Source organism: Stylophora pistillata, chromosome 1 (assembly GCF_964205215.1).
Source record: "Stylophora pistillata chromosome 1, jaStyPist1.2, whole genome shotgun sequence".
Lineage (NCBI taxonomy): Eukaryota > Metazoa > Cnidaria > Anthozoa > Scleractinia > Pocilloporidae > Stylophora > Stylophora pistillata.
Genome location: NC_142519.1, coordinates 27220431 through 27233162, shown reverse-complemented (window position 1 = coordinate 27233162; position 12732 = coordinate 27220431). Strand labels below are relative to the sequence as shown.

At 41.8% G+C, this 12732-nt stretch overlaps 2 protein-coding genes across 2 annotated transcripts; both read left to right on the top strand.

Annotated features, from left to right (window-relative positions):
• Positions 1–1198: 1198 nt before the first annotated feature.
• LOC148741903 (uncharacterized) lies at positions 1199–12486 on the top strand. The gene is made up of 3 exons (XM_088747014.1): positions 1199–1647; positions 9601–10261; positions 10618–12486. The coding sequence occupies exons 2-3, from the start codon at positions 10140–10142 to the stop codon at positions 11501–11503; spliced, it is 1008 nt and encodes a 335-aa protein (XP_088603140.1). The 5' UTR covers positions 1199–1647; positions 9601–10139; the 3' UTR covers positions 11504–12486.
• Positions 4776–8596, top strand: LOC148741904 (uncharacterized). The gene is made up of 2 exons (XM_088741824.1): positions 4776–8068; positions 8157–8596. The coding sequence occupies exons 1-2, from the start codon at positions 5008–5010 to the stop codon at positions 8594–8596; spliced, it is 3501 nt and encodes a 1166-aa protein (XP_088597950.1). The 5' UTR covers positions 4776–5007.
• Positions 12487–12732: the final 246 nt, after the last annotated feature.

Below are 12732 nucleotides of genomic sequence, written 5' to 3'. Positions count from 1 at the left end.
ACAATCCATCGTAGGCTTCTTTTAAAACTCCAAGTTCTTTCGAATCTTCTCTAGGCCTTACGAAAGTATATGCCTTTAACTCTTCTCTAATATTTTCTTGATAGACCATGGTCTTAGAGAGTTTTAACTTCACTTGTTCAACCATAACTACCAGGTCATCTGTTGTTAGCGATTTGTCTGCAGCTCTGATTGTTTCTCCAACGGAAGTTTCCACTGAGTTTTGGACAACTGGTTCCTCGATTAATTCCTTGTGTTTCATTGTTTTGTCTTTTTAGACCACGCTTGCTTTTGCACTTTTTTGCACAAAGTTCGCAAACAACTTCGATCTTTTTTACCTGAACAAAATCATGGTTAGAGTCAAGTTAGTACGTTCACCCAAGTTCTGAGATATTGTGGTCATTCTATCAAACTTGCCATTATCTAACAATTAAATCATGAAATTTACTATTAAAAAAGGCAGTGAATCTAGAAGGGAGAGTAAATACCTCATCTGCTACATGATATACTAAAGATATTCGATCACACTCGAAAGCAGCAAGACCCAAAGTTTAAGCGTCTTGAATTGACTCAAACAAGTTCATAGGAACGATAGAATACATGTTCTATACTCACATCATCTACAGCTTCCATAAATTCCTGTTCTATGGGCCTGTTTACATGAGTAAGGGTGCCCCTACATAGTAGGGTTACCCTAGCTAGTAGGGTGACCCTTCTCTATTGTAATTATACTGCGTGTTTACATGTGAGGTACGATGACCCTAGGGGTAGGATGACCCTAGGGGTAGGGTTACCCTACCTGAAAGGTAGCGTGACCCTACTGTGGAGGGACGAGTTTTGCCACCATTAGCCCATGTAAACGCAAAACCTAGGGCTATCCCTAGGGGTAGAGCTATGTCCAGTCGTACCACTGACACACAGCGCAGGCATCTCAGCAAAACAAAATGGCGGACAGTGGAACAGCATCCACAGCTAGTGTTAGCTACAAACCAGGTGAATATTTTCGCCGTTACCAGCTTACAAAACTCGTTCCTGACTCGGAAGATAATGGAGATGTTGATAGTCTTTTGGGAACCGAGAATTCTGCGGAGAACGTTGAAAATGTCCAGCAACTATCCAAAACCAAACGCAAAGCGTCAACGCACAAGGCAAACGCCCCCAAAAAGCAAAAGGTTAATAAGAAGTTTACATGGTCACCCAGAATGATAGAAGATTTCCTGGCTTATATGAAAGAGTACAAGTCTAGCTGCGACTTCAAAGGACTTGACTTTGAAGCGGATCTTTCCTCAATGTATACACAGATAAGAAATTCTATGGCGCGACATTATGTTGATGACTTTGGCCCAGAAAACGTAACGGAATTGGAGGTAGAATTAAAAGACATGGATAAAGATACTTACCTGACCTTTGCAAAGAAAACAAACGCCGAAAAGTTGTTAATCAAATCTGGGTACAGTAGGGTAAGAAGAAGAAGTGGAAGTAGCCGTGTTGTCCAAGAGAACTATGATCTTTTAGCAGAAATCTGGGGAGGTTCGCCAGCAACTACTTCTTTGTTATTTGGAATCGATGGAGATTCAATTTTGGGGCTTCATGAAAATGACAACGAAACTGATTCACCCAGGAGCTATGACGACAGTTTGTCCTCTGCAGGTATTATGATGAATACAATAACTATTGACATGTTATTTACTATAAGTTTTTCTTTTGAAATACGTAAGTTTCAGGCTATTTTAACACTCTGTGTGAAAAACTGCATTTTAACCAATGAGGGGATTTATCATTACAAATTCAGCCTCTGATTGTCAAATATGATATGAAGTTTATCAAATAACATAACAATAGCATGTAGATTTCTAGTAGAAAAGACAAAATTTCTTCTCCAGTAGGTCTATATCTGTCTACATTGATTTATTTTCTTGTGAATGGGGACAACAAAACCTCACAATGTTACAGACATGTTGTTGCATTTATAGTAAAATTATTTTTTTTTAGTTTTGTCACACTTATTATAATTTCAATTTCTAAGAAAGAGAAGTTTTTGTAGTTAATTGAAAAGGGCAATTCATACAGAACCTTCAGAGGAGCATGTAGCCACAAGAGTTATTATTTTTTTTTTTTCTTATCAGTTCTGTCGTTCGTCTTTGTTAATTGTAATTAGTGTAAATAGTTCTCGTCTCGATAGTTCAGTTCTGTATTTATTAGTTTGTATTTTTTCGTGCTGTCAAAATGTAAATTAAGTTTGTCAGCGTTGTTTCGTGTAATCGCCTTTGAGTATTGTGTAGCCTTGTTTAGTCTATTGTTTTAGCCTTTTATCCGCTATATAACATCGTAGTTGTGATCTTCATTCAGTCGTTGTTATTCCGGAGTGCCGTACAGATCTTGTAAGTAGTTACGCTTTCGTTTGTATTTTCCTGTAGTTTCTCGTATTCCTTTCGTTGTATTTTAGTTTCGTTGGGTTTAAGTTCGCATTGTTAATTCTGTATTTTTTCTGTGTGTTATGTACAAGTGAATCGTCAAGATTAAAAAAGGTACGTATTTCAAACTGTAACGGAGTGTCAGTTACATGCATTCAAAGATCTGAAGTGGATGACAGGTTGTCCGGAATTGAAGGTTGGAGAAGACGCCGAGCTCACTCAGAAGAAGCCCTCAAAAGCGTGCGAAAGAAGAATTCGAGGTCAGGGTGTTTATCCAGAGTAACGATGTTGTACCGTGCTACAGAAGTTCTGCTGAGTGATCCGAAAAATGTCGATGAAGTTAAACAGAAGTTACTGGAGATTGATAAAGCTTTTTCTCGCTTCGAACAGGTGCACTACGAGTACATCTCAACTTTGGATGGAGATATGGAAGTGTGGGGAAGCGAAGCGCGTTATTTCAAGCAACATTTCTGTCGAAAAATGGATTTCGTTTCAGGAATAGAGCGATGGATCCAGGACGTGGGATTAAAGGCCGGAGCACGTGAGGAAAATGAGATGCCAGTTGAAGACTGTGTAAGTACCGCTAATTCTTCGCAAAGTTCGCATTCATCTAGACTATCTATCAGACAGCTTAAACCGAATCAGGCAATAGCGCAACTGAAGTTGTACCAGCTGAAGAAAAGGCAAGAATAACTACGTCAGGAAGAAGAAACGAAGCTAGAGTTAGAGCTTTTGGATGTGCAGTTTGAAATTAGGAAAACTGAACTTCAAATAAAGTTACTTCAGGATGACGAGCTAGTTGATTTAGCCAAGTTACCGAATGTTTTTGAAGATCTGAAGCCGTTTAGTGAAGGAGTTAATGTAGGAGCTGCACATGCGCCTGATCAGGAATATTCTAATTCTCGTGTTGAACGCAACGTTGGCTCTCAAGACCTTCCGTTGCAGCTGAAATCTAATGCGCAGGAGTATAAGAGTTGGTCAGCCGGACCTACTGCCGCCTTTGCACATCCAGAGGCGACAGGTTCTGTTTGGCGTGGAGGAGTTATGGATAGTGTGGCTTTAACTATGAAGCAAGGATTTGCGTTGCCTAAAAAGAAATTGACAGTGTTTGATGGTGATCCTCTCGAATACTGGAACTTTATCAAATCATTTGAAACCAGTATCGTGAACAATGCAGCCAGTGAAAGCGAGAAACTCATGTACCTTCTTCAGTACACTTCTGGAGCAGCAAACGATACCATCAAATGTTGCTTAGTAATGGATCCATCCCTTGGATATCAAAGAGCAAGAGAACTGCTTCAAGAACGTTTTGGTCACCCCTTCACAATTGCCTCAAAGGACGTAACCAGGTTAACAGAAGGACCCCCTCTTAAACCAGGGGATCGCGCGGGATTGCTTGCCTTTGCAGACAAATTGAAGGACTGTGAACATACGTTAGAATCCATTGGATATCTAGATGAAATAAACAGTGCAGACAACCTGAGAAGAATTGTTCAGAGATTACCATATCATCTCCGCACCAAGTTTGTTGAAGTTGCAGACCAAATCCAGCAAACTGGCCAAAGAACGAACATCAGTCACATGGCTGAATTTGTTAAAGTCAAAGCCAGAGTAGCAAATAACCCCGTGTTCGGTTGTGTGGTGGACATCGCGCGCAACAGATCGGAAAATGAAAGGCGAAAACCTAAGTCGAGGAGTGCTACATTAACTGGAGAATGCATCAGCACATTTAACACTCAAGAGACCAAATCCGGTGGCAGACAGAGTCTACCCCCTTTTTGCAAGCCAGCTTCTTTCATGAAGTGCCCATCGTGCAGTGGTGATCATTCGTTAGCGAGGTGCAGGTGTTTCAAGGACAAGAGCTTCGAAGAGCGCCTGGAGATAATGAAGAAAGCTCAACTCTGTTTCAATTGCTTTAAATATGGCCACATAGGAGTTGGATGTTTAGCAAAGGGTGCTTGTGAAGTCCCAGGATGTAAGAGGAGACATCACACCTTACTTCATCCACCATCTCGGTTAGCTCAATGGATAAAGCGCTGGACTGTTGTGCGGGAGGTCGAGGGTTCGAGCCCCGGCCGGACCAGCACTCAGGGTCTTAAAATAATTGAGAAGAATTTGCTGCCTTTCTATAACATCAAGAAATGGTTAGATATTCTAGTCTTCTCGGATAGGGACGAATAAATGGAGGTCCCGTCTCCTGCAGGGTTGGGGTAGGAGACGTTAATTTCCCACACACGAGATTACTGTGTGATGGATGTCCTCCCCTGGGGTGGGATGGGTGGGATATTGGGCGCACTTAATTTGGAGCCTCGCTCTGTTGTGCGACCCGCACCACACTCTGGTGAAAGTGATTAAATAATCTCCACCACCAGCAGTGGAAGGTAGCGACAGAGTGGCTGATAAAGGAACTCAAGCTGAAGGCGGTGCCCCGTTTCAAAGTGGACAGACTAATAGTACCTCAGCTGGAAAAGGAAAGGTGTGCCTGAGAGTAGTTCCTGTAAAGGTTCGAAGTCATGATGACGCCAACAAGACCATAGAAACCTATGCCCTTCTAGACGGTGGATCAGACATCTCCTTGTGTGACAAGAAGTTAGCCATGGATCTTGGAGTGCATGGACGCCAGAAAACGTTTTATTTGACAACTCAAGAGAAAGAGGATAGCCCAAGAGTTGGTCACGAATTAAGCCTAGTTGCTGAGCCACTTGATGGAAGTGACAGAGTTGACGTTGTTAGACTGTGGACAGTTGATAGATTGAATGCTTCAGGCCGCAGTATTCCATCAGAACAAGATCTAAAGCAGTGGCCTCACCTTAGAGACATCAAGCTGCCAAGTACTAGTGAGAAGGAAGTTCGATTGATTATAGGCACCAACGTCCCTGATGCCTTTTGGGTGTTGGAGGAGAGACGTGGTAACAAGGGAGAGCCATATGCCATACGCATGCCACTTGGCTGGACACTCATGGGCCCTATGCATAAGAACGTTGGCGGAGAATGCCATCTTAACGTTAATTTTGTTGGATCAGCGGAGCCCGTGGGAGAAAAGAATGATTGTCTTATGCACCAGCTAGAAAGGTTCTGGGAAGGGGAGAATTATGGAGTTGTTCCCCAATCCAAGCTTGGCATGTCAGTGGAAGACAAGAGAGCCCTTGAAGTTATGGAACAATCTGTGAAACTTGAGCATGGTCATTACCAAATTGCGCTTCCTTGGAGAAACTACCCACCAGTCTTGCCTTATAATCGCTGCATGGCAGAAAAGAGGCTACTGGCGCTTAAAGGCAGGTTCATGCAAGATGGTGAGCTTCTGAAAAATTACAAGACCACCATGGAACAGTATCTTACCAAAGGTCACGCTTCACGAGTGCCACTTAATGAGATTCATGTAAAGAACAAGCCGATTTGGTATCTACCCCACCACCCAGTGCTGAACAAACCTGGAAAGACTCGAGTGGTTTTTGATTGCGCTGCCAAACATAAAGGAACGTCTCTAAACGATCAGCTCCTTACTGGACCAGATTTGACAAATTCTATCGTTGGTGTCCTAATGAGATTTTGGGAAGAACAAGTCGCGTTGTCTGCTGATATTGAGTGTATGTTCCATCAGGTCAGAGTAGTGCCAGGTGACCAAGATGCATTCAGATTCCTCTGGTGGCCAGATGGAGATCTGACCCAAGAACCAGTTGATCATCGTATGGAGGTCCATTTGTTTGGCGCGACCTCGTCTCCAAGTTGTTCTAGCTTCGCGCTAAGAAAGACAGCAGAAGACAACAAAGGTGAATTCTCAGAAGAGATAGTTAAGACTGTCAGAAGGAATTTCTATGTTGATGACTGCCTAAAATCGGTAAAGTCAGCTGAAAATGCTATCGAAGTTGTGTATCAGCTGCGAGAAATGCTCTCCAAAGGCGGATTTCGACTCACAAAGTGGTCGTGCAACAGTTTGGAAGTTCTGAGTACAGTCCCTAAATCTGAGAGAGATCAACCGGTACTAGACCTTGACCTAGACAAAGACAAGCTACCAATGCAACGCACGTTGGGGCTCCACTGGGACATGGAGAGCGACAAGTTCCTATTTAAGGTTGCTCTTAAAGACAGACCGAACACCCGTCGTGGTATACTTTCCCTGTCAAGTTCCATTTATGATCCATTTGGTTTCGTTGCGCCAATCATCCTCCCGGCTAAGAAATTGTTGCAAGAGCTCTGTAAGCAGAAACTTGGATGGGATGATCCAATCAGCACTAATGATGGTGAAAGGTGGGAGAAGTGGAAGGCTCAGTTGGTCGGTCTCTCTCGGATAACAGTAGACAGATGCGTTAAGCCAACCTGCTTTGGAGACTTGAAGATGGCTGAGTTACACAACTTTGCCGACGCGTCGCAAATCGCATATGGAGCAGTCTCCTATCTCAGATTGGAGGATGTCGAGGAAAGAATGCATTGTGCGTTTCTCATGGGGAAGTCTCGCCTTGCTCACTTGAGACCTATGACTGTGCCAAGGTTGGAACTATCAGCTGCAGTCTTAGCCATTCAGTTAGATCAGACCGTAAGAGAAGAGCTGGATATTCCGATTAGCCAATCGACATTTTGGTCGGACTCCACCTGCGTGTTGCAGTACATCAGAAATCAGTCAAAGCGTTTCCATACGTTTGTTGCAAATCGGCTGTCAGTTATACATGAAAATTCAGCGCCTCATCAGTGGAGATATGTTAGCTCCAAAGACAACCCGGCAGACGAAGTATCCAGAGGTCTTACGGTGGAAGAAATGAGTACAAGCAGTAAATGGCTAAGTGGTCCCGAGTTTCTGAAGAAAAAAGAAGAGTTCTGGCCGTGTGATCCTACAATTCACCGATCAGGACCTTCAGATGATGATCCAGAAATCAAGCGTGAAACTCATTCTCACAGCCAGTCGTTGACTCGTCATCGAAGCGAAGTTCTCTCCAGGTTGATAGAGTATTACTCATCTTGGGACAGATTACGAAGAGCTGTGGCCTGGCTATTGAGGTTCAGAACGTGGCTCATCGAAAGACACAGTAGCAGATCCATTAACTCCACACCTGAAAGCAGTTTGAAAGAGGGATCCCAGTTCCTGTCCATGGAAGAATTACAGAACGCAGAACGGGAAGTTATCAAGCATGTACAAAGGCTTTCATTTCCGGAAGTCATTCAAGCCATACAGACAATCAGTTCATCGAAACCTTCACGTGGAGTTACCTCCGAGTTAAAGAATCTTAAGATACCAGCTCACATGCGCAAACTTCATCCATTGTTGGACAACACTGGAATTCTAACAGTTGGAGGAAGACTGGAAAATGCCTTAATCAACTATGACGCAAAACATCCAATTATTCTGCCGTATCGTCATCAGGTAACGGATATGATCATTTCTCAGCACCACAAAAAGGTTGGCCACCTCGGTCAAGAATACGTACTGTCCAGCTTACGACAATTCTATTGGATAATCAAGGGGCGTTCAGCTGTGCGTCGAGTGATTAGTGGCTGTTTCCAGTGTAAGAAACTTGGTGCAGTTCGTGGAGAGCAGTTGATGGCCGACCTACCAAGGGAAAGACTAATGTCAGGAGATCCACCGTTCACATACGTAGGCGAGGATTACTTTGGTCCCTTTTATGTGTGGCAAGGTCGCTCCTCGAACGTGAAACGTTTCGGGTGTTTGTTTACTTGCCTGGTCGTCAGAGCCGTTCATATAGAGGTCGTGAACTCGCTTGACACTGATTCATTCGTTAATGCGTTACGAAGATTCATTAATTTACGAGGATCGATGTCCAGTTACCGTTTACAGTGACAATGGGACGAACTTCCAAGCAGGGGAAAGAGAGTTACGCGAGTCATTGAATGATTTAAATCAAGAATCAATCCACAGGTTTCTTCGTCAGAAGAATATTAGATGGAAATTCAATCCCCCTACAGCCTCACACATGGGTGGGGCCTGGGAGCGTACGATCAGATCTGTGCGCAAGATCCTGAGAGCACTGCTAGGACAACAACTCGTCTCTGAAGAAATGCTCCGAACCTTGATGAGTGAAGTTGAAGGGATCTTAAATGGCAGACCTTTGACTCCAGTCAGTAGTGACCCGAGGGACCTGGAGCCTCTTACGCCAAACCATCTGCTCTTCTTAAGAGCCAACCCAAATTTACCTCCTGGAGTCTTCAGCAAAGAAGAAATGTACAGCAAGTGACGCTGGCGTCAAGTCCAGTACATGGCCAATTTGTTTTGGAAGCGCTGGTTGAAGAAGTATTTGCCAACCCTCCAAGAGAGAGCAAAATGGACCAAACCTTGCCGTTGCTTAGCGAACGGAGACCTGGTACTAATTGCAGATGACAACATTCATGGAGGAAGATGGCCGTTAGGCCGAGTAACCGAAGTTTTCACGGGAAAAGACGGGAAAGTCCGATCAGCCAAGGTGCAAACAGCTACCACAATTCTTACAAGACCAGTGACTAAACTGTGTTTCTTAGAGGGAGAAAACAAAGCTTAAAAAGAGAAACTGAACCCGTTGTTAAGAAGAATGCAATGGAATTGAAAATCCATACTGTAAAAGGATAAACTTACTCTCGCGTCGGACAATAGTTACGTTAAGTAGTGAAATGTAGACTTTAGTGGTTCATTAGGGGGGCTATGTAGCCACGAGAGTTATTAGTTTTTTTTTTCTTATCAGTTCTGTCGTTCGTCTTTGTTAATTGTAATTAGTGTAAATAGTTCTCGTCTCGATAGTTCAGTTCTGTATTTATTAGTTTGTATTTTTTCATGCTGTCAAAATGTAAATTAAGTTTGTCAGCGTTGTTTCGTGTAATCGCATTTGAGTATTGTGTAGCCTTGTTTAGTCTATTGTTTTAGCCTTTTATCCGCTATATAACATCGTAGTTGTGATCTTCATTCAGTCGTTGTTATTCCGGAGTGCCGTACAGATCTTGTAAGTAGTTACGCTTTCGTTTGTATTTTCCTGTAGTTTCTCGTATTCCTTTCGTTGTATTTTAGTTTCGTTGGGTTTAAGTTCGCATTGTTAATTCTGTATTTTTTCTGTGTGTTATGTACAAGTGAATCGTCAAGATTAAAAAAGGTACGTATTTCAAACTGTAACGGAGTGTCAGTTACAGAGCAGTTGTGTATTTGATCTTGTAATATATAGTTAACACAGGGTAATAATTATTTTTTTGCTTTTATTAACTGTTTTGTTTATAGATTCTCCACACAGCAGTGCCACTGGTGATTCTTATTGCACTGAAACACCAATGTCAGTTCCACATTCCAGTATACCAAAACTTGTAGATAACAAGAGAAAACATATGGAGAAAAAATTATCACAAGTACAAAGGATCAAATATTGATGAACAATGCCAAGGAAGACATGCAGATGAAAAAAAACATGCTGGAGATCTTTGAAAAATCAAACAAAACTTTAGAGGAGTCAATAGCAAAGATGACAAACTGCATCAGTTCTCTTCGTGATGGAATAGAGTCCTAAAGTGCTTACGTCACGTTTCCATAGCACCGGAATTCTATGGTCTAAACAAACCAATATGGCGTCCCTAGGGTGACACATTGTCGTTGACCTCAAGCACTTCAAGAGCTATAATAGCGCATTTTATCCTCCAATAATAGAAATAAGATAAAGAGAATCAAGATAACCTTTGGCCTTACTATTGAAGAGTATAATAAGCAGACAAAAGCACCTGGTGAGCAATAATTCGAGTCAAAATGCCACGGAGACGAAGTTTGCGATGGGCCAGTGTTTTCATCCAGATTGCAATCACACATCTGAAAGCCACTGCTGCCGATTCTTTTCGTTTCCAGACCAGAAAAAACATAAAACACTCTATGATAAGTGGATATCATTTGTAAGGTGAGTATTTTTCGAAAAATATATATTTCGATGCTGTACCATCGATTAGAAATAGCTGCTTTTTTTTATCTCAAACTGATTCACGATTAGCTGTTTCTCTTTCTTGTCTTATTTGTTTTCTCACGGCTTTGCCTTTCCTTGTCTTAAGTCTTGATCTAAGATTATTTAGTTACTAAAAAACTATATGATAGTTGTGAGTATCAAAGCTTTTACACTAACTAGTATTAAGTAACAAGCTCAGAGAAATACTCGCTTCGCATTCACGTCTTAGACTACAAGGTTAAGCATGTGACCAACTAAACTTTGGGTTTTTTAAGCGCAAGTATAGTAACTGCTTCTGTCTTTTTCTGTTATAGGAGAGGAGATAGAAAGCCCAGCAAACATTCGCGACTTTGCAGTTGTCACTTTAAAGATAGGCGAAAAGAAAATATGCCAACCATCAGTGACAGAAACAGGCACAAGCTGTTTGATAGTTTGGATTTGCTGCCAGGTACAGGACCAACACCTCCCAGTACACCTACCCCCAAGAAAAAACGGAAAGTGTCTGCCGAGCCCACGAAATTACCAACTGTAGCATCTGTGCTTGAAGAGATTAAAGAGAACTCTGAACCATGTTCCACTGAATGCTCACAAGAGGAAAAGACAAGTTCCAAAGAAGCTCTGCTGTCAATAGAGCTTGACATGACTTCAACAGAACTTGCTAAACACAAGGAAATGTCAAGTTACTATAGTGCACCCTACTCTGCTAAGAGCTTGAGCCCTGAGGTGATACGGATGGAGACAGGTCTACCCACTAAGGATGTTTTTGATATTGTTGTGGGATATGTTTCAAGATTCAAGGGTGAAATAAACTATTATGCTGGATGGAAGGTTAAGGCGATCACACTTGAGGACCAGATATTTATCACTCTGATGAAACTGAAACAAAATTATACCAATCTACATTTAGCCCAGTTGTTTTCATGCAGTGTTGCAACTGTTGCTAACATAGTACTAACTTTTGTCCATGTTCTGCATTCTCTCCTGTTCAAAGACATCATGACAACCATGCCATCTAGAGAAAAGAACAAGATGTGTTTGCCATCCTCTTTCACTGAGTACAGCAGTTGCCGGATTGTGATTGATTGTACAGACATTGAAATTGCTGCACCTAAGCTCATGTCCCTCATGTTAGTGATCTTTTTCCTGGCTCAGTCAGTGACAAGGTCATGGTTAAAGAGTCTGGATTTTGTAAACATTTGAGTGCTGGTGATCTTGTTCTGGCAGACAAAGGTTTTCTCATCAGCAATGTAGTTCCAAGAGGTGTTTCAGTGAACATACCACCATTTCTCAACAATGGAAAGTTTACAGAGAGTGAGGCAAGGGCGACAAACTCAATAGCTCGATGTCGCATCCACGTAGAGCGTGCAAATGCAAGACTTAAGAGTTTTCGCATCCTTGGCTTCATCCCAGCATTTTTGAGGTGCCATGCTGACAAGCTATGCCAACTGTGCTCAGCTCTTGTTAATTTGCAGTATCCATTGATCAAGGATAGCTGCGAAGACTTTGAATTTGACTGAATAGAACTTTTTTTCAACTAAATTATAGTACAATGAGTTTTTAATATTATTTTTGTATTACTAGAAGCCCTACTGTAACAGATCAAATGGTATTGACATAGCTTTGGTCAAAAATATGATGTGGTCAGTTTTACATTTTTCTGATATTCATCTCCTTTATGTTCATTAATACAAACTACTATGTGTTCTGTGAAAATAGATTATAATGAAATCCAGTGACATTTTTAAATTGTCATTTCAACTAAATCCAGGTCAGGGGCATGTGACCAGTATGGAATTCTTTCGTCCAGTAGTTCCAAGTGTGAAAGTCGTGCTGGCTTAAAGGTTTTACTTTTGTGTCTGTGAAGCTGGGAGCCTGAGTCCAGGTGTATAAAACTAAAGCCACACTTAAATTAGCTTAAGGGATGGTGAGAGGTAGTCAGAAAAAATAACCTGTGTCTGCACGGATTTTGTTTTGGCTCCCTCCCCTTCCCTTTGCATTGCTATGCAAGCCTACTTAAGTGTGGCATAAGTTTTATGCACCTGGGCCCTGTTGAGTAACCAGGATAAGTGTTACCAGCTACCAGTAGCCATTGGTTGCAAAAAAAAATTGTTTAAGCTTGCTTTCAGGAAGAATGTAATTTATTATTAAGTTACTATGCTAAATGGAAAAATGTGGGTTCTTTATCTTCTGTCTCTATCTGAGTGTAGAATATGTAATGTTATATTAAGAAATTAATGTATGAAATTTAAAAAAATACCTTTTAACATTAGCTATTGCCTATTTACATTAGCTCCCACTCCCCCCCCCCCCCCCCACTCTGATTATGTCCAGCATCTGTGCACCACTTTTCAAAGTTCTCCCTCGGTAATCTTTGGGAATAGTTGATGAAAGTAAAAATCACTCAAGATAGTAATATTGTGCTCCCAAGA

Coding starts and splice junctions, on each gene's coding strand:
- LOC148741904 (XM_088741824.1), top strand. CDS start 5,008: ATGGATCTTGGAGTGCATGGACGCCAGAAAACGTTTTATTTGACAACT. Junction 8,069..8,156: donor GAACGTGAAACGTTTCGGGT/GTTTGTTTACTT, acceptor TGCGTTACGAAG/ATTCATTAATTTACGAGGAT.
- LOC148741903 (XM_088747014.1), top strand. CDS start 10,140: ATGGGCCAGTGTTTTCATCCAGATTGCAATCACACATCTGAAAGCCAC. Junction 10,262..10,617: donor AAGTGGATATCATTTGTAAG/GTGAGTATTTTT, acceptor TTTCTGTTATAG/GAGAGGAGATAGAAAGCCCA.